We start from the raw sequence: 22,795 nt of genomic DNA, 5'->3' as shown, positions 1-22,795 counted from the left end.
CGTCTCTGCCTATTCCTTCAGACAGATTAATGGGACAAATAGTTGTACGAGCATGCTTGTAATTATGGACTAAAAAGAAGTATATTAAAAAAATGCAGATAAGAGTTCTTCGACACAGCTCACAAGCACTAAGATGGCCTTAGCCTCTTGTAGACGCCGCTGAAGGCACCCTAACATCCAAGCTCGACGGCCCTGATCTCCGCGACCAGGTCCAGGCACTCCGCGCAGTAAGGACTGCAGGACACTGCGCGTTTGCGGTTAATATATAGAAGTTTTTCTCACCAGCACTGAGATGGCCATAGCTCCCAGTAGACGCCGCCGAAGGCGCTCTAACAGCCAAGCTCGCTGGTGACGCCCTGATCACCGCCGCCAAGTCTAATGACTCCGCAGAGTAAGGGCTCCAGGACACCGCGCGTTTGCGGTTGGCGGAGGCCCCAATCGCGCCACCGGATAGCCTTAGGCGCGTTGGGGAGGCTATTCGTGATCCTGGAAAGAGAAAACATGTTGTTTAATTCTTTGCACGCCACAAACTTACACATAGGACTGCAAAGCGTTGTGAGTTGCTGTCCAAGAATGATTATAAGCGTTAAGACCAACGCTGTCAAAGTAAACTTTATGTTTTTCACTGCAGCTTAAAGAGTACTAATTTTTTAATTTTGCAAGAGCATTGTATTGTACAGTCACGTCTGAAAAAGTGCAAATATGTATACACGACCTTATGGTCCATATATTAGAGTTGTGTATACATATTTTTGGCACTTTGTCCGTATGATATTTTCAGACGTGACCGTACCTGCAAAAATTATTTGCATAAAAAAGTACGCATAAGTATATGACATATTCCCATGATCCTATGGATAAAATTGTAGTATAATTACCGATATAATTTCTGAATATATTTAACGGTATCTTACTCGTATTTCTATATTACCTAGGTATTATACAATATTCTTCTCATGAATCACCTAAGCTTAGTATGAGCTTACCTTCTAAACTAAGTTGAAAGTCCTGGCTGGCCAGCGTGCTGCCAGCGTGTAGCTCCGGGTGAAGACTCCGCGCCGCGCTCAAGTACTCTAACCCTGAAGCAAATAAAATTATTGCAATAAAATTCCATATAGTAATATCTTGTATTATTATGTGCTTTTGTATCTAGTGTGTACAGTGTAATTATACTAATTATATATAAGTACAGTTTCTATTTGCGAGTTCCTGTGATTGGCTCTGTATTACTATCTAAAAAGTTTAATGTATCTTTTATAGCTGTTGGAATTTCTTGTATAAATAAATAAATAAACACTAGAAACAAAACATGGCCACTAAAAAAACCTGCGAAACTAAAAGGGTGGTTCAAATTTTCTTGACATTTAAGTATGTGTCAAGATTTTAAAGTCAGCAAAGTTAGATAATGTTCACTTGAATATGGGCCATCAACTAATCATGCTAATAACACCTAAGTGTTAAAACGTTTCTTCTGACAAACTTTGCTACTGTTGAATTCTGGCTAACGTTGTAGATTATCAACAAGAAACAGAATTGTGTCGTTTTCAAGCAAAAGGTACCACATTGTCGCAAGCGATAAGGACGCTCTGATAGGCTATTCGTATAATGATACAAGTCATCTTCATCTTAAGCTACAAGGTAGTACATTAGCTTGAAAATGTCATAGATGTTTGTTTGTGTTAACAATTTTAAGGGCACATAAAGTAATATTCGGAATAACATTATGTAAACTGTCACTGTGGGGCGTGTATTAAACTATCAAATAATAAACAAGAAACAACGCAAAACATGACCTTATTACCTATCCAGATTGAATATTCCGTCATTATTAAGTCATCAGTTTACCATAATGCCATTATTGGTATTAATTTACGACGCTAAGCGACCAATAAAATACAATGTGAAGCCAAATATGGCTGAATAATCTTTAGAACTCAATTATTTACAGTTAACAATGCGCTATTGAGACCTAAGTTGGCGATATCATGGATAAATGTCTCGATTAAGTCAAAATGGTCACACGTGGCGCCTATGATATTTATTTCAATCATAACACTTAAGTCGTTTTATATGGAAATTTTATACATTATTATACCCATCTTTAATGCTCTTGCGTGTAATATATTGCATGTGTCTCACGTTAAAATAATGCATTTATATGAAGATACATACCGAATACGTACGTGTACGTATATAATTTATCTGTGAAGTATGTAATGGACATTCTCGCGTGGCTAACTTACTACTTTTGTGGGTTTTTATAAATAAAAATCAAGAATGTATACAAAGTAAAACTGGATGTAGTTTCCATCCTCTAAAATTTGTTATTTAATTAAATGACTTTTCCTTTTGGCAGAAAGTTCAAATTTCATTGACAGAATTTTGTGGATTGGATCCTTTTCCCTAAATTAAGTCCAACTATACAAGTCATCTACGTAATTAAATAAATATCGCTTTTTAACTCATTGATTATAAGGTCTTGTCACTCCTAATTATCGACTGGAAACATTTTAGCATAAAACCGCAGTGTGTCCTATTAAACCTTATAATTTTAAAGGTTTTCGACCTTGTCACCCATACAATAACGTCGATATTTGCGCTCAAGGGCGTAGAAAACAGACTGATTAACTGCTTAGGCTAGTTCGCCTAACCCACAGATCACTTAGGCACGAGATAAAGCAGAGAAATTCTACAAAAAGGTTTACTTTGACATGTACGTGACACGTATGGCAGCTAAGTTACTAACCTGCAGAAATCTGTATTACTTATGTGACCGAACTTATGATACAGAATAAATAATAATACTACGTCTTATCGGCCTTTTTTGACAGTTTTAAGAAATGTCAAATTGTACGAAGTTTATAGTCCACGAAAGGTAACATTCTTACCACAACGTGCATGGTCGTTTATATCACCATCTCCACGCATTTCACACACATTCAATATGTGACGTTCCATGCTAAACGTGTAAAGGTATCTTATGGCGGTTGGCGCTTACGTCGCGTAGCACTGTATTAAAGCGTAACGACTCTTAATAATGAATAATAGTGTAAGCGCCAACCACCGTAAGGTACCTTTACATGTGGAGCGTCACATATTATAATGCGGTGTCTTTGGGAAGTAGTGAATGGTCTAACCTAAGGCTAGTCGAGATTGAGATGTCATCGTTTAGACCTATTTGAATATAAACTGCCCACTTAAAGCTTCACGCTAAAGGAGTGGCTTTAGCTGGTACATTTTAGAAGTAATAGGTATAAATACTTGTTCCTCTGCAGGAAGATGTGTCTTATACTTATGTGGCTAGATTTAAACCTCTGTATAATTAGGGAGATGCCTGTTATGATTATGTACCTAGATATGTTTTGTTGTAACGGAAGTTAGTATATTATCGTTTATCAAGTATATACATAACTACAAGATGTCTTAGCAAGAAATGTTGAAATATAAGCATGAAACTGATGGCTCTCTAATCATTCCAGACAATATTTATTTTTACTACTTATTTGAAAAGCTTTGGGTTTTTAAGGTTTCCTTATGCCCGATCTTTCCTATTTAGGGTAAACCGTTTATTACTGGCCACCCTCCAATTACTGGCCACGTTATACTAAAAGAAATTCTGTTTAATAATCACACAATCAAAGTTAATCATCTGAACGATAGTTATTTAGTTTACTTGAATTGTGTAAATAAATAAATAGTATTTTAATTTTAACCATTTTAGTATAAGGTGGCCGGTATAGACGGTTTACCCTATGACTTTTATAAAAAAAGATAATATAAACATTATAATTAAAACAATTTATATGTGTATTTTCTAAGGAGATACTTTAAATGGTCTCAAAAAATTACACAAAATGTAAAAAAAAATACCAAGTAAAATCCCTGTTATTTAAAAGTAATACGAATACTCATAGACCAAGTATTTCACGCCGCTTCTTTAATCTGCGTGATAAATATTAGGTGACGTTTACGAGTTCTCGGGAGCTGACCTCCGAGTCCAAAAATGGCACAATGTCACTTACTACAACAAGGTGTTAACTACCAACTGGAATCAAAGTATTCAGGACCTTATTAGCCTAAAGCCTGTCACCATTAATTTGCAGTGTCGCACTCGGGTGACCAAGGTTTTATGTGGATATGGTAGCTATAGCCGCATAGGACCTTGTTGTGTGTCACCCATTAATCGAGTTTGGGTTACATTGTAAATTTTTCGGATAGCAACAAAGTTGTAGCCAATTTAATGCGGTCGTGTTAGTTTAAATTGATGTATTTAAAAAGTGGTGGGTGAATAACACAAATGTTATGAGAATTTAATCGGGCTGCCGATAAGGTAGACTTGGGGTTTAATATATGATTAGGGAAAAAAGAACATTGATGTTAAAGAAACCTTAGAATGACCACTATTCAATTAAAATAAATTGTATGATTGTACTCGTAAATATCTAAAGGAAAAGAAATGTGGCTAAATTACAAACAAGTTTATTAATAGAAAATAAGAAGAAAAACTGAAAACTCCGGTCTATGTCGTGAACGCAGCGTTAACTATCTTTAAGGCGCTGTTTTATGATCAATTGCTCCCAATACCACGATACACTTTAATTGGATTCCTTCGTAATTGTAGAAGTCCATTTATAATCGATCACGAACATCGAAACCCGTAGAGTCACCACATCCGCTATAAAACTCGCATAAAAATATTAATCTCTCGTTCGGAAACATTCAAAACTCATCGCCGCTAAAATTAGTAGTGTCCAATAAACAAACCAATTTGAAATTAACCTGTCAGCGAGCTGATATATTTGGCTCGTTATCAGTCATTTTCGTTACTTACAAACGAAATCAATTCGACCCGAGAGCGTAAACATCTCGCCGAAAACATAACATTTTCGGTTATTCATCAACCCGATTGAACCGAACTTTCGACGTGAGGGCGTCATTTTGGCCACGAATTTCCATAATAATAACTTATTATATTATACCTCGAAAAACAAACACGCATCGCTTTAAGAAAAAAAAGGTAAAAAGAAGTTTGATTTGTTAATCACGTTCCTTTGCTGGTGTTCTGAGCGGCCCCGAAATAATAGGTTTGCGGTGAGAGGCGCGAGTGACCGCCAATTTAGCTAAAATCGCCAACGAACCCTTGCCCACGAAACGCATGTGGTCTCCTTTTGACGCGCCGCTCGACTTCCAAACATTTTTATGTCTTCATTTTCTATGAGAACCAAAAACTGCCTTTTTGAGGAAAAAAAAGTAAAAAATCGATCGATCGAAACCGAAGTCCGTTTCGAATTCCATTAGCTTGGTCACCCTGGCGACATTGGTGTAACCGCGCGCAAAAACCTCATCCGAAAACTGCCTTTAAGTTCTTTTTTCGAATAGTCGAATATGGAACGCGTTCTGTCCAAAGGTGATATGACTGACGTATTAATTTTTATCAATGTTGATTGGGCGTAAAATTAGTATCTCCGAGTTGAGGTTTGGTCACGTTTAGCGTTAAAATATGGATGTAAAATAGCTTTGTTAGGGCCGACTTTGTAACGGCGGGGACTTTAAGTTATGTTAGGTCGTCGGTCGCCGCTCGACGGCGAGATGAAGGCGTTACGAGCTGAATTCGTAATGTCGAGGTATTTTTTATGACCGCGCCTTTTAAATATTCAAAGGGGGATATAAATTGATATTCGAGCCGCTTAATTGTAAGCATCGGATTATCTTTATAGTTAATTTATGGCTTCGCGCTAAAGAAGTAACTTAATTAGGGTGGGAAGACACACACAAAGGTTTTATCGATAACTATTGATAAAAATTAGGAGCAGGTGAGACGTAATTTGTGTCGAATTTGAAAAAATATATCATACTGAAATAGCTCAAATGTCCCTCTCTGTGACTATCATCTTTTTTTAGTTTCATGACCACATAATATACCTGTTAAAGCTTAAATTTGTTTTGGCTTTTGCTTAACTCATATTACATTTTTTCCTTCTTTCGGCCTTAGAAATGTATGGTTAAAATCTTTCGGGTTCCTAGTGTTACATCGGCCTGAGGACCTAACCAAGATGACATAAGTTGATAGAAAATGCCACTCGAAACTTAAATAATGTATGACTTTTCGTATTTTTTTTTCTTTTCGTTTAGCGTTTGTCAATATACAATGGTCATCTTGGCTTTGCCCCCTGATCCCATAAGCGGAATACATGGAATAAAAAAAGCGCTTTAAATTTGATGCAGCGTTCTGATGAAAGTCTTGGGTTAATCACCAAGAAATATACGCCTAAAAAGCTGTAAGATTATCTCACTATTAGCGAAGATTTTAAAAAGATAATAAATAAAACAGTTTCACCTAAACCGAAAGCATTTATTATAACATCACGTGTCATAAACCGATTAGTTCGTTAGTAATTTGTTATGTTGCAAAAAACCGCCTAACGAGGTTTTTATGAATCAGGTGCCCGGGCGCAACTATCACAAAAGGACGTAAAACATATACGCTCAGTTCGTCTGATCACAAATAAATACGCAATTTGATACCTTAATACATTGAAATAGAGTTGATATAAAGACTTCGGTTAAGCTTTTGTGAGATATGTCGTTTTGAGGTTTAGTGGTCAGTTTCAAGGAATTGGTCTTAAAAAATAGACGTGGCTTTTTAAGTTTGAAGGAGTTGATATATTTCACGGGTGATGTGTGATCGTTAAGTGTTAGGTGAAAACCTATTCCATATATATGTCAATGGCGTAGCTGATGTTTTCCTGACTTTTAATTTTTAAGTACTGAAGAATATTTCTAAAATATTTTCTTTCACCGAAAAGTTCATTGGGCACTTTGTCTGCCAGGGTAATTTATTAGAACAGAATAAATACCTACATTACGTCAAAATAGTACCTACTTCATTTATAACATAACAATGCTATTTTTACTTCTTCTATGACTAATATAAGTATTTCGTTCAATCCTATTGATGTGCTCAAAGAACTAAAGAAAAACATTGCCAAATAACTCAAGCATCGTGATATTATATCTAACAACATAATAACATATTGACTAAATAGCATTCCATCTCATTTGCACTTAAAACACATTTATATTTCTATTTCTTTTATTTTAAGGTGCAGTGCAGGTGCAGGCTCAGAGAACGGAGTTTGTCAAAAGATGTACTGCTTTTTTAGATCACAAATTCACAATACGGTTGCCAAAAATTTTATTAGCAATTGAGGCCTTTCCATAGGGATTTCAGTAATTCGAATCTTGAGTTTTTGACTTTCGCTCAATAGAAAAAAAAACACGAATATAGGTCTAAATCGCACTTTAACAGATTTATTACAATTTTTGCACAAAAACTAAAAAAAAAAAATTCTAAAAATGAGCAGTAAAAAAAAAATGTTTATTCACGTTTCATGCCTTATAATTTACAATATACTTCTGCCAAACCACAGAGTGGTTTGTTGGCAGACGAAGCTGCTATAATATGCAAGCCAGGTAGTCTATATGTTACTTATATTTTTATCTATTTAACCCCTTACCGCATGCTAGGCTTAGTAGGTGTTATGCTTGAGCGAACTCAGCGATTACATTTTTTATTATTACAACACATAAAAAAAAAATCAAAACCATGACATCCGCGTTCTCGATCACGCACATACATCTCGCTGACGCCGCTCAGTGAGAGTGACAACACTAACCGACTTGGCCTTAAGGTTTCCATAACATTTATTCATAAAACCTTTGTTAACCTTGTTGCCGTTTCGAAGAAGCTTGCACTACCGAATTCAAATCATGAGCTTTTCAAAACGGCCTAAATGAATACCTAATCATTACACTAATTTCAACTTTATGTATTAGCAACTAAGATCGACTTTCTTTTTCTAGAAATTGTTAACCGCTTTTTTATGGTTTTCTAAAGGATCGCGTTAAGGGTTTTGATTTTATTTGGTTGGTCGAGTTAGGTAAGGGCAGTTATTAAAGACGGTTAAACTGGATCTGTTATAAATGGGATATTTAGGGTTGATTGAGGTTTAAACCTAATTTAGAGATATCTATAGGATTTGTCAGTGTATGCTACTCCATATTTAAGCAGAAAATAATTATATCTATACTCTGGCCTAGTGGGTAGTGACCCTGCCTACGAAGCCGATGGTCCCGGGTTTAAATCTTGGTAAGGGCATTTATTTGTGTGATGAAGACGGATATTTGTTCCTGAGTCATGGCTGCTTTCTATGTAATTAAGTATTTATATATTATATATATCGTCGTCTAAGTACTTAGAACACAAGCCTTAATTGAATTTACTGCGGGACTTTTTTTTTTTTATACTACGTCGGTGGCAAACAAGCATACGGCCTGCCTGGTGGTAAGCAGTCTCCGTAGCCTATGTACGCCTGCAACTCCAGACTCCAGAGGAGTTACATGCGCGTTGCCGACCCTAACCCCACCCCCCTCGTTGAGCTCTGGCAACCTTACTCACCGGCAGGAACACAACACTATGAGTAGGGTCAAGTGTTATTTGGCTGCGGTTTTCTGTAAAGTGGAGGTACTTCCCCAGTTGGGCTCTACTCTAGATCTGGAATACGACCGCTGTGCTGTGCCCTACCACACAAGGCGAGATGACATTCACATTGCCCATACCTCTCTTTTGGACGTAGTTTAAGGACATACCCGGGTCCCGGGACTTAGTCAATTTGTGTAATAATGTCCTTATAATATTTATATTATTTGCAAAGTCTATTGAACTCCACTTTACTACTGTTAAGGCAATGATAATTTGTCACACCTCACTTATGTTTACCTAGAAAAAAAATTATTGATTGATTAATTGAACTTGATTTCAATCGCCATTTAGGTCATGACGTGATTAACATTTACTTATGTGTACTTAAGAATACAAAAAAAAAAAAAACAGAAAATATGTATTGTATTTTTTATAAGATAATGACTAAGATATTTATAGGATTCTCCGTCATCGTATTTCAAACTACAATTACTTATATACAAGTTTTTACAAATAACCAGTTTAATCTATATCACTACTAAAAGCATTGAAATTATATAGTATGATAGCAAATATCGTAATCACGGCACAATTTTGACTCTGACTTGTTAAGCTACCTCCTAGCAGGTAGGTGCCCTGTATTTTTGGCCCAGGTAGCATGAGTTCATGCTCCTACTTATTAGCCCAATTTCCTACTTACCTCGTAATCTGTGGCTTTCCATCAGAGAAATGCCCTGATTGATTCATCTTATTTTGATTGAAAAGTCCTTATTGCACTTGAAGCATAAGGACCATTCTGTGATGGAAAGTCACATATATTTTCCCCTGTCAAATCAACAGCTATAAATAATTGTAAATCTATTTTAAACCTTCGTTAATTGTTACTGCACTCTTAACGAGTAATTAAGATCAAAACAACCGGAAGGAACGGACAGACAGACATATGCGAGCAGCTTGTTGGTTTTGAATTTCTTCTATAATTGCTATATGCGTCCCGTTCTCACTAATTATGATCTTGTAAGATGGAGTGTAAATTACTTTAGGAATTTAGTTTAAGTAGATAGCTTCTTTACATGACATATTAGATGGGATTATATTTTTTTGCGCTGTAAGTAGTAAGTACAACTGAGGTGCATTAGGGTAACATAAATGGGTCAATTTTGAAAATCCCTAATATCTGTTAACCTTCATATTTTAGCAAGAAGTACTTCATATTTTAGCAAGAAGTACTTCATATTTTAGCAAGAAGTACTTCATATTTTAGCAAGAAGTAATTCATATTTTAGCAAGAAGTACTTCATATTTTAGCAAGAAGCACTTCATATTTTAGCAAGACTAACGCCTAACTCGTAGTAGTGAGTTACGAATATACCTGCGATGATTATCGCGAAGAGGCTATCATCTAATCGAGTCGATATTGAACTTGGAGGATTTAATAACCGGAGTCGCCTTTAAGAGCTTACCCCTCAGTCGAAAACCTCGGCCGATGGTCAGTATTGTATGGACTGAAGTTTATCTGACATGGCTATTCGTACGTTACGTAAAAATAGCCATACATTTGATGTCCCCTCCCCCGCAAAAATCGGCCGACTGTTTTGTACAGAAAATGGTAGCCAAGGCGACTCCAGTTGTTAAATCCTCCACGTTATTGGAACCACACACCTTTAAATTCGTATTTGAGGAAAGTATTTTCAAAAGGGCTTATTTCCATTTTTATTTTGTTTTTACCATTAATGCAGTTCTGCTTATAACATAAAATTACGCATAGTCATTAAGATCAAAGTTCTACAAAGTCTCTTCTTGTTCTATTAAAGTTCATTGAACAAAATGTTTTTTATGACGTGCGTTAAGGGGTTAATTCATAAAGTTCGCATCAAGAGGGCTTAATTCTGAAATAGTATAGTAATTCAAATAATTATTTAGATAAATATAAAGAAACGTATGCCGTTTATGTCAACTTACGTTAGTACAATATCGAATATAAAATAATAATTACGTAATGTTAACCGTGGATTCATGTTTTTCACGATTTTCGAAATAAGTTCATAGTGGAAATAAGCCCTTTACTTTTGTTTTAAAAGACACTATTCATTTGTTAGATTACTTACCCTTTAAATCGTTATCGTCGACAACTTTGTTTTTTTTTTTTAGTTCATCTATATGATTGAAATTCACACCAAAACTTCCACTATATTAAAGAATTACGGAAACCACGCAGCCGGCAACCTAATTAACACTCCACAACTACCCTCCCCTAATGAGGTGTTTCGACCAAAACTCCCTTTAAGGGAAGCATAAATCACTATATTTTTTTAGTGTCTCCGCCAAATTCACAAAGATTGGCGAACGCATTGAAGACCGACCACTTTAAACGGACCTCTGATAACATATTTCTTACTAGGCTTAAGATATAGATATTAATCTAAAATCTACTCTTAAACACCGTTTAATATAACTATACTAATTATAAATATGATTGTACCTGCCACTATATCGTTATTAGTAACGATATGATTATTTATCATCCAACAAATACAACGTCATGTTCTTTATACTATTTTTATAAACATCTTTTCAAAACATCATCAAAACCTGATATTAGTATTAGTAACGTTTCTAGACAATAACTTTTTTTTTTTGTATAAACTAAAAAAAATCTACACGGTGGCCAAAAAACATGTGCATTCCCGTTGCCAGGGAGGTTTTCGGCTCATACTAAGCAACTTTTACTATGGGACCAATCCCGAAATCGCGAAAAAAAATTCTTGACTTGTGCATACATTTTAGCTGGTCTTTTTCTATGGGAGGGTAATTTTTTTTTCGCGATTACGGGGTTGGTCCTGTAGTAAAAGTTGCTCAGTATAATCCCAAAACCTCCTTGGCAACGGGAATGCACATATTTTTTGGCCACCTTGTATATGATTATAAAATATATTAACCGTTATACTACTGAGAACGATGCCATTTCCTCCTTTGTCCTGTTCTTTTACTGATCCTTGGTTAACACTCTCAACGGTCGAGTTATACTTGATATTAACAGAGGCTATAAAATGCTTTGCGAATAGAAAGTCGGCTCTGAAACTTCTGAGAACGTTAACGCGTCGACACGTGTTTTTGCGCGAATATTTGCGCCCATGTGTTCATGCCCTTATTGGGTAGTTGTGACATATGGTTGTATATATTTACATTTGTTTAAAGGCGATTTAAAAATAAATCGTTAAAGGTTAATCTAAGACATATATGAAACTTGTTAGACATAAAATGAGATACAATTGAAATATCAATTTTTTAAAATTTTAACACATGTGTGTCGAATTTAATCGTAAAAAATAAGTCACTAATTCACTATTACTCACAAATGTGCACACATACAACTTAGATAGCCTGTTTTGGAGTACTGTTCTAAAAATAGCTCGAGCACTTAAGCGACTTAAGCGAAAAATCGATTTTTGATAATTTTTGTGTAATATTTTTAGATGTTAGGTATAATTTAAGTATTACATTTTAGTGGATAGAATTGCTATGTAGTAGACTTATATAGTATATTTATACTTACTACAATATTTAAATTGAATCTCTTTACAAATTGAACAAAGTGAGAAACACTTGATCAAAACTCTATCTGCGCTTGCGCCGACGTTAATTTAAACCAATCGGGCGCATCCATCATGTTCGATGACTGTTACCTAAAATTATTTGACAGTGACTAATCTTTGTCATCGCCCGGTTATTAATTGCTGCTTGTTGACAAGTTGCATTGCATTTTGAATTGTATTTCAAAGGAATAGATATTATATTAAATATCTTCACAAGCTTATGCAATAAAAGTGGGATGTGATTGTTTTAGCAACTCTTGTTTATTGGAAATTGTACGTGATCCATTATCATTAAGATGTTTAATCGTTATTGTAGTACTTTCTCTTTTCAGTTCCTTTAAAACGGAGTACTTCGATATTTTCGATGAATATAATTTAGTCCTACGCATTTAATGTTTCATATTAAAACTTTCTCCAGCTTATAAATCATTTAGTTTGGTTCCGTAGATAACACGACATGTAAAATATTTTTTATGGAGTAAAAAACCATGACAAATTAAAAAAAAAACCGTTTTCATATTCACAAACAATTTCTTATCTACATGTTCCAGATCTGTAAACTCACCTTTTAACCAGCCGGAGACGCCTTGTCTGTAATTTTTTGTACAAAACAGGCTGCCGATTTTTGTGGGGGAAGCGTCAAATGTATGGCTATTTGTACTTACGTACTAAATAGATAAACGTCAGTCCTATACAACAAGTTTAACGTGAGTATGACGATTGGCTGATGTTTTCGAGTTATTCGACAGAGGGGTTAGCTCTCAAAGGCGACATGTTGGTTAAATGCTCTAAGAAACTCACCTATCTAGAGACAGACCAAGAAGTTGGTAGCGATTTTCAAAGGCCAGGCGGTGCCAGTGTCAAGTAAACGTCATAATTTCTTTGACGTTTGACGTTTCAAATAACACGTTCACCGTCTGGGCTATCAAAATCGCTGCCAACTTCTCTTGGTCTGACTCTACCAGCTATTAAAAAGCTAATACCTTATAAAATAGTTTTGTTTTCCACCCACGGCTAACGAAGTGATTGAACAATTATGTTGATTCCGCACGCCCCATCACTGAATAATTATATAAAGCTGAATGACATAAGTATGATCCGTTGATCCGGTCTATGCGTGTCAAAGTTATGTGAATTGTTAATTCAACGGGTTCTCAAGAAAATTATGAAAAGAGTGTATTGTTTGTCTTGGTATCTTTTTTAATCTTAAAGTAGTGAAAAACACACACCATTTTAGTGAAAAACACACACATCTGTAATAAGTATGGTGAGTATTATTAACTTGTGTTGCACTTTTAATTAAACGTCAAACTTCTATGAAGTCAATTGCACCGTCTAGGCTATTAAAATCGATGCCAACTTAGATTGGTCTGACTCTATCGATTTTTAATTTTACGATGTTGGCGGTAGTACAGACAGTCGCAACTGTCGCAAGAAATAAGTGGAAAAAAATATTAGGAATATATAAGATCTTGGCGTTGAAACTATTTAGGTCCATGGGGTCCCAGCACGCACAAGTTTTTTTGCAGAAATCGTGAAGCGTCTGGTTGACGTAACTGGTGACCGAAGAGCTGGCGGCCTCGCAAAACGAGGGCCTATTTTAGATTTAAGCTAATTATAGTAATCCTCTATATATATCCATTATGTATATTGTTATTATAAATAAAATGTATTTTCTTACAATAAGATCTTAATATAACTTTTTAACTGATCAAAACAGCTTTGCATCTGATATTTATCTGCGATAACAGCACGACAATCCTAGGTTAGGATTCAAAAGCTCAGTCTTCCCACGGCAATCGGTATGCCAAATTTCCGGTTCTAAGAACGCTCTGCCGCTCTATGTTTCCGGCACGATGTAATCTTGATAACTATAATCCGCAGGCATTGCTAATAAACAAGTACAAGAATCTTTACGTTAAGATGATGTATGCTGTTTTTTAAGAGTAAAAATGAACATTTTTATTATTAAACCTATATATTTGGTATTTTTTTAGGGTTCCGTACCCAAAGGGTCAAACGGGACCCTATTACTGAGACTTCGCTGTCCGTCCGTCCGTCCGTCTGTCGCCAGGCTGTATCTCATGAACCGTGATAGCTAGACAGTTGAAATTTTCACAGATGATGTATTTTTGTTGCCGCTATAACAATAAATACTAAAAAAAGAATAAAAAAAATATTTAAGGGGGCTCCCATACAACATTTTTTTTTTGCCGTTTTTATAAATAATGGTACGGAACCCTTCGTGCGCGAGTCCGACTCGCACTTGCTCGGTTTTATTTTTCATTTATAACAGCACATTTAATCTGACGACGTAAAAATAAGGATTATTTTTTTGGTTAAGTATATGAAATTGTTATATTACAAAATGCTGCACCCCGAGTGGACGAGTATCAGTAGAGAATTGCTTAATGGCGTTAGGATAAGTACATCGTATAGAGTGAGACCAAGCTAAGTTGGCAGCGATTGAGATAGCCCAGACTGTGCAAGGGTTATTTTAAACATCAAACTTCAAAATCGATCCCAACTTAGCGTGGTCTAACTCTATTTATCATATTACAAAATAAGATAGATGAGTTTGATAATATCCGTACATATCACATTTCCAATAACATTATTAAATATCAAATCTAACTCCAATATCTCACCACAACTACAAAACAGTAATTACACTCGAACCTACACTTAAACTTTGTTGAACATCAGTATAGATTACACTACTCAAAGAAATCTAACAACTATAGTGTCTCGAAGCTATTACATTCTCTATAAACAAGGATAAAAAACTCGAATCGAATTTCTAGGGACGCACAATTAACTGACGTGGGCGTTGAGCGGCGCAAGTTACGAGTTGAAAGTGTTTATGGGTGCGGGCGATACAATTTATAAGAATTCGCGGATTGAAAAATCTTTGTGTTATCCTTAACCTTCTTAATCATTACGCGGTAATCTATCTATACTTATACTTGGTATGATTCCTTTTAATTTGGGTGTAGTCCATTACATCCAGCACAATTTGATATAATAAAGCTACATATTTATTTAATATTTGGGTAGATTTCTCCGTACTAACTATATTTGACAAATGCATGGCAAAAATGAGTGTTAACCTTAAACTGCTACCAGAGAGGTGGTCTGTAACTGGACAAAGTTCCTCATAATATTCAAACACTCTGGAAGCAAAAATTTAGTTAAAGCTCCCAATCGAAATTTGTCTAATTTTTTGATTATGTTGAATGTTAGTTCACAAGTGCTTAACGCTAAATATCTATTTGTGATACAATGAAAAAAAAATACAAATTGTTAACAAACTCGCACTGTTACCCAATAGGTAAATATTTGTGTGTATACATTTCCACACCATAAGCGCCAGCGTTTATTAAATTATTACTCTACCACTTTCTCTCACCACATCTCATGACTTGCACCAAAAGTGTAAACCTACGCGAGATGGAACTCGTTTGAAAGATGTCTCAATCGACCGGACCGGATCAATCCACAGATTGGACGGGTTCCTCAATTGAGAAATTATTGTAAACTATTGCTTTTACACACTTAGTGTTTTAACAAACACTAATTATACTAACGATAATTTATAATAGGTATATCAATCAGAGATTGGACTGGTTTCTTTTTTAAAACTACGTCGGTGGCAAACAAGCACACGGCCCGCGTGGTAAGCGGTTATCGTAGCCTATGGACGCCTGCAACTCCAGAGGTGTTACGGGTTGCCGACCCTAACACTCCGCACCCTCGTTGAATACTGGCAACCTTACTCACCGGCAGGAACACTATGAGTAGGGTCTAGTGTTATTCTTCTATTGAGGATTATTGTAATATATCACTTTTACACACTTAATTTTTAAAACACTAATTATCTTAGCGATTCGTTTAGAACTTGTTTTAAGCGTTACTAGATTCATTTGAAAGATAATAATGGTTTAGGTTTGTTTAGCTGAATTGAAACATAGTCTTAATATTGTTTCCTTTGTAATATATGTTTAATATTAATACTTACTACTGTTTAGTGTACGAGAAAGATATGAATTTTTTGTTGGTATTTTCAATAAATTCAAACATAATAAAATCAAATAACCGACCTAAAAATATTTATTTCTGTCTTTCAGATGAGATTGATTTTGAAATGTTTAAAAACCTTAAATAGACGATTCATTGAAATAAAGAATCCAGAACTAAACGCCTGAGTATGAAGCGATATAAATAAATAACACAATTTATTTATTATTTACACGGGCAAAAGAATTATCGGCATTAGTGGTTGCGCGATATATGCGCGAGCGCAGCGGGAACTTTGTTGGTCTCGTTATTCACTGGCTGGGAGGCTTTCAACGCGGACGAAAAGAGATTATAGGTAATAACGATATTTTACTGTAACGTTATTTTAGGTAATAACGGTATTTTACTGTAACGTTATTTATGTTAACTTGTAACGTTATCAAATTCAAGTGCTACAAAATTAAGGAAATAATATCGGTGATTAGTAATTGTTAACACTTAGGGCCTGTTTCATAATGTCCAAGTAAAGTGTTGGATAACTAATTAATAAATAAATTAACTGCCAAATAAAATTTCCTGCAAAAAATAGCGCTTTATCTACCAGTTAAGCTTTTTTGAACATTGTGAAACGCCAACGATGACTTTATTCGTCAGATAAGTGGCAAGTAGCTTATTCAGGACTGTAGGACTTTACTTGGACATTGCGAAACAGGCCCTTAGTAACCTATATACGCCAGTTACTTTCATAGAACGCTATGCTAGGAATAATCGTCTTCATGTTCTAGCCACATTGCCAAGTCACTATTAACTATGAAATTTGAGAATGAGCAGTAACGTTATTGGCAGTAACGAAATTTCATTTTGGTTTAATGTTATTTTGTTCAGATACATATGTATGTTATGGGATTAAATAAATAACACAAATTATTTTTGATGGTATTTTTATAAGGTTATTAATAACGTTATAACGTTTTACCAGGAGGTAACGTGTGTCTAAGCGTTAATAAAAGTTATTGAGTAGTTAGGACCTTTCTTCGAATGGATGCTAGATGAATAATGGTCCCTGGAGCCTAGATAGCACTTATTTATAGTGCGTAATAAACTCACGAACATATTGCCTGGTGTGATGAGTTGAGCAGAGTTTGCTAAGTATACTTTTTATAGAGCTTTTTATATTATTAAGACTGTTTTCTTAGGTGAATGAAATATTTTATGTACCGCATTTTAATTTACAAACTTTGGACGGAATAAATCAAATAAATGGTATAATGCCTCAAGGGCCTATTTTAGATTAAAGGTAGTTATAGAAACATCAATATTACATATATATCTATTATAAGTATAATATACTGTTATTGTAAATAAACTTTGACAATTAAAAAAAATTAAGCTTAGAAATAAATACATATATCTATAATTTAAGTACTAAAGAAAACTTTGCTGCAGTTAACAAGACAGAACGCAACCTTCGATTTAAAAAAGATGCATGATTCAAGCTGTCGGCTAGCTTACTAACACTATTTTCATAGACTATTCCGTTTATTGGTTGCCTTATTACTAATTAATAATTTCCCACACAATACCATGGTTAAATTAAACACCATCAAATTACCTACGACCGCGAAACTAAGCGCTACCGTTACCCTCTAATGGGTACAAGTTACCAAAAAACTCGTTCAATTAAAGGCCCCGAACGAAATTAAGCCTTCTTCGTTTAAAATGCATTAATCCGATCACTTGTCATGCGCCCGCGCGTGCTGTCTCGCTCTAAAACCCGTTCCGGCCTCTCGCTCGCACGCTGACAAAGATTAAAAGGATACGAGATGACTTTCTTATATATAACCTTAGGGTCACCTTTTTTGATCGTTTCTTGATCTGTAATTTTATTTATCTATAATTAATAATAATAATTCCGTAATCACATAACAAGAAAACGCTTTTCAGATACAAGCATTTTGCATTGGCTCTTTAAAAGATTATTAACAATAAAGTCCAGAAATGAAAATGTAAACTGTTACAATAAAATTAAAAACGAATCAAAATTAAAATACATCTAAATAAAGCCCCCCGAGGCATTGTGCCAAAGATGCTGGCAGCATTCACTCGCTGAATGGCAATACTATGCGCTGCGAAAGAAAGCTGCCAGCTCTTTTTAATTTACTTATCATTAATGGCTGCTCATATTATAATTACCATCTGCAGAAATTATGCATTTTTATTGCAACAATACAAATAGTCGTAGCAATAATTTTGATCAATTTACATGCGTACAGGCATTTGTTTTTTTTACTTAAAATTTCAATTAGGAAGCAGTTAAAACCGAAATCTGAAAATCAAGGAACTTATCAAAAAACGTAAGACCAATACTAAATCCCCCTTAAGCATTTGACAAAGGTTTGGTAAACAGTCAGAAACAAATTGAACCTGCCACGTTGATTTGACACTTTTCAAATGGAAATATATTTACGGACAAGTGTTTTTTTGCGCTTAAACGCTTGACTTTGTACAAAAAACCCGTTTGGGTTTGTGATTATAATTATAGATTACAAGTTATAACGAGAAGAGTAAGTTTGACACGTATCTGTTAATTATTTGTATTATTGGATTGTATGATTAAGTAGGTACCTATAACCTATCCTACCTATATCCACAATCGCAATAGACTCCTATCTAAGGCTTTTCTTTTTCTTTGAGTTGGAGATTAACGAAGATGATGACGTCACCGTGCGGGAATCAGCAATGGTTTCCTTCTCCGCTACTCCGGATTACGAACACTGATATTTGTTGAACAGAGATGAGAGGAGACGTGCGGGAATCAACAAATAGCATCGGAGAAGAGATCTCCGCTTCGCTGGATTATAACCTATAGCATTTGTTCTCTTCTCCGCTTCGCTTGATTACAACCAATAGCATTAGTTCTCTTCTCCGCTTCGCTGCATTACAACCAATACCATTTGTTCTCTTCTCCGCTTCGCTGTATTACAACCAATAGCATTTGTTCACTTCTCCGCTTCGCTGGATTACAACTAATGCTATTGGTTGATCACGCACGGGTCCTCTTACTTTCGATCATATCCGCCTCAGTTGAAAGGCAGGTTCACGGCAGGTTTAACCTGCTCAGATATATATTAGTGCTGTAAATTTTTAATTATTCTAGAAAAAAAATAGAGACACAGATAGAAACTATATTATAATATCTGCACAAATATGTATGTCTAAGTAAGTTGACGGTCTAAAAACTAAATTTTCATACTACTCTAAAAATCTTTACGAATAACAAATATACCATTCTAAGTCCCCACTCTTTGCCATCTCTCTCACACAGTCGAAGCGCTTAACCTTTTTTCTTTTTCATTTTGGAAGTAACATGAACTCTCAATCTTGCGTTCAGTTTTTACGCTCGGTTTAACCAGACCTGGGCCTTAATTTACGATTATCGAATAAAGACATACACCTATATCGATTCCGGTTTCAATAGTACCTTGATTTTGATTATAATAATTCAATGCATGAGTTTTATTGAAGGTCTTAGAAGCGTTTCGAAGAATATTTTTATATCAGAACCGTGCAGGCATTTTACGGCTTTGGAAACGATTCTACAATGTTTCTGATTGGAATTAAACTACCATTTTTATAAAGGTCGTCTACTTCAGCGCTTATAACGCGCGCATTAAAAACGATAATTATGATATCATTACCTTCCTGATTGACAGCTGTTTTAATAACAACTTTATTTAAAATGTATATAAAAGTCGCTGCAAAAACCGGACAGCGAACATGGCTATTAACAATTTGGCCAGAAAAACTGCTTATGCATAATGAACGGGATCGGTGCGAACAGCTATATTAAAAAGGCAAACAGGAGTTGAAGTTGCAATACTAGTCATCCTTCAAGAGGCCTTATAGAGAAAATTGACGTTACACAATATCATGAAATCATTACTGAACCATCGAATATATTAATTTATACCTCGCTTGAACTCGCGCTGCAACAAGAAAGAAAAGGGTACAAATTGAGTGAAAAAGTGTCCCAATGAACCTTTAAATTGTTCTCTATACATGCCTTGAGAATATCTGGCTCATCAGTTCCGATAACATCTGTCGTCGTCGCGTCATTACAATTTAAGACTTGTGTCTTTACTTCCAGGGTGTAATTTACATTGTTTATGTTTACGCTCATAGTTCCTTCACTACCGGGGCGCGGTAAGACTTGTGTATCCAGCGCGCTCATTTCAGAAACTACAACTCTATCACCGCCACTGGAAAGCTTGTTCTCGTTTGTATCATGATCAGGTTTTGATTCTGCATCAACTGCTGCATTTTCAACTTAGTCTTCAAGAGTCACAGTATCTTTTTCATTGGGTTTGTTCGCTGAATGAGCACTTATTTGTTTTGAGAGGGTTTTATCGCGGCACGTAGGCCCGATTTGAATAAAAATACAATTTATATGTGTTGGACAGTTCGGTTAGCCGGTGTAGAGTTACGGAGCCGGTTCGGCTCCCAATTTGCTGGTGCATTTCTGAGTAAGTTATTAAGTTTCGGCTTGTCGCAGGTTTGCGAAATTTTGCAGTCGACTGAAGAAGGCAATGAAGCGGATCTATATTTTTATATCTACACTCTATAGCCACGATAAGAATTAAATCTGATAAGTTAATGTGAGTAGCGTGTTTGTTTTCTGATGCGCATAATATTATCATTTGAATAATGATAATTTCATGTCATCAGATTGTCAGGTGGCCAATATTAATTTTAGTGGCTCTAACCTTTTAATAGGTCACTTAGAATAACCATTTCATAATACGCACTCCTAGTTAGCGTAATCTCAATATACAAAAAGTAACTTAAGTATGCATTCCAAATAAGTTTTGCATTAATGTTCCTAACGCAAACTACATACATATAATAAAAATACAAGTTAAAAGAAAAATGACAACATGTAAAACCACGGTACGGTAGACAACAGGCGTCATACTACATTTATATCAAAGTACAACCCTTTAGCTGAACTAAAAACCGTGTAACCCATATACGGGTGACCGCCGAAGGTCGTGTGTATGCAAATAGTGTATAGACCATCCGGTGCAGTAGACGAAATATGAGCCAGAGTCAACACCGCGTTCCTGTTACCCGTTAGGACGGTGTTATGCGAGATGTACCTATTCATTTTATAGGAAAAATTAATGTGAATAAGGGGTTTTTATTCTCTCTCGTCTCGTCTGGTCAGTTTTTTATTACATCTTTACATCATATAATTCATATACAACTTCAGGTTTGTATAATATTCACCAACGTATGAAAACACATAATGGCAGTGGGCATAGATTTAATGTTATAATCGATAATGTTTTGTGAAGGAAAGGAATTCCGACTGAACCATGGCAATAAATTAAGGACTCATCAGAAGTGTAAAAATGTCTGTCTTTTTCCAATGAAGTCATTAAGGATAGGTATGTGAAATATACATGAAATTAACAATCAACTGACTTAATTTTTTGCTTCTATACCATTCGACCAACTAGACATGAAAGTAGAATGATAATATGTATTTTATGTAGGTAAGTACTGAAAGCTGCAGAAATAGTTGACCCCCCCCCCCCTGCGAACAATTTATATGCAGAGGGGGTCAATTATCTCTACAGCTGACTGTACTCAGCAACTACATTATAAAATAATCTATTCAACGTTTTTATAACGTACTATATTTCATGAGAAAATAAGGCAGTGTTCATATTGGATGCGGATTCGCTCTCCGCTCCGTTTTGCGAGCGGGATATCGCTATATACGTGCATAGCACTGCCACTACCGGAGTGACGTGAGAATTAGAATTAGTGTGATAACCGCGTAAGTCTCAAGTACCGAAATAGCATGCCAGATAATTTTCACCATTATGCGGCGTCGTCAAAATCGTCGCTTGGAAAAACAGTTGGCTACTTATTGCATACAGCCATTTAAAAAAATGGCCGAAAACTTCGTGGCTAATTGAGCGTATTATAAAGATGCGTTTATCGTGTAAGCGGAGCCGCAAGGCGAGGCGAGGCGTGCGTAGTCGCCAATTCGGTATCGGTTTCGGTTTCCGAGTAAGCTGGGTTGGGTTACTTGCGTGCACGGTGGGTTAGCTTGGCATATTATAGTGCAAGTACGGGTACGTCCGTTTAAGTTATTTTTTAATGTAATTTATAAAAAAAAAGTTCTGTCGCCATGCATGATTTATGTATTCATGCCAAATTGTAGCTGTCTAGCACTAACGATCACGGAGCAAAGTCGCGGACGGCCAGACGGACGGACATGGCGAAACTATAAGGGTTCCTAGTTGACTACGGAACCCTAAAAGGAGATAATAATATGTAGTAACCCGTTTACCAGTACCCGAAAGGGAAACCATCGTTATATTCGAATCTCGGAAATCGCAAATAAACACACGCCGGGCTCGAACCGGCGACCCCACGTCGAATCGCTAATGCGCACTGCAGGCGGCTCGGGCGCATGTGCGAGCATATTATGCATATGCGGGCACACTACGCACATGCAAGCATATGGAGAATGGAGGTTAGGTAATTGAGGAAGTAGCATGGGTTTTGATTATATGCACTTAGTTCTGGTGTGGTGTCAAAGATGTCTTAGGCCTGTTATAGAGGATTACATTCATAGTTCAAATAAGCAACCCCGAGGAAATCGAATCGTTTTATAGACGTCTATCAT

General features: G+C 35.7%; 1 protein-coding gene across 2 annotated transcripts in view; it reads right to left on the bottom strand.

The window, feature by feature from the left end:
• Positions 1 to 22,795, bottom strand: part of LOC133530501 (zinc finger protein GLI4) — a 137,203-nt gene that overhangs the window by 12,441 nt on the left and 101,967 nt on the right. For both annotated transcript variants that reach the window (XM_061868421.1, XM_061868420.1), the window contains 2 exons: positions 987 to 1,079; positions 283 to 486 (listed from right to left, as the gene is read on the bottom strand). In XM_061868421.1, coding sequence (XP_061724405.1) covers positions 283 to 486; positions 987 to 1,079 — 297 coding nt within the window. The remainder of the gene's footprint in view (positions 1 to 282; positions 487 to 986; positions 1,080 to 22,795) is intronic.

The sequence above is a fragment of the Cydia pomonella genome, chromosome 23 (assembly GCF_033807575.1).
Source record: "Cydia pomonella isolate Wapato2018A chromosome 23, ilCydPomo1, whole genome shotgun sequence".
Classification (NCBI taxonomy): domain Eukaryota; kingdom Metazoa; phylum Arthropoda; class Insecta; order Lepidoptera; family Tortricidae; genus Cydia; species Cydia pomonella.
The sequence above is the reverse complement of the archived record's forward strand: the minus strand, read 5'-3'. Positions and strand labels throughout refer to the sequence as shown.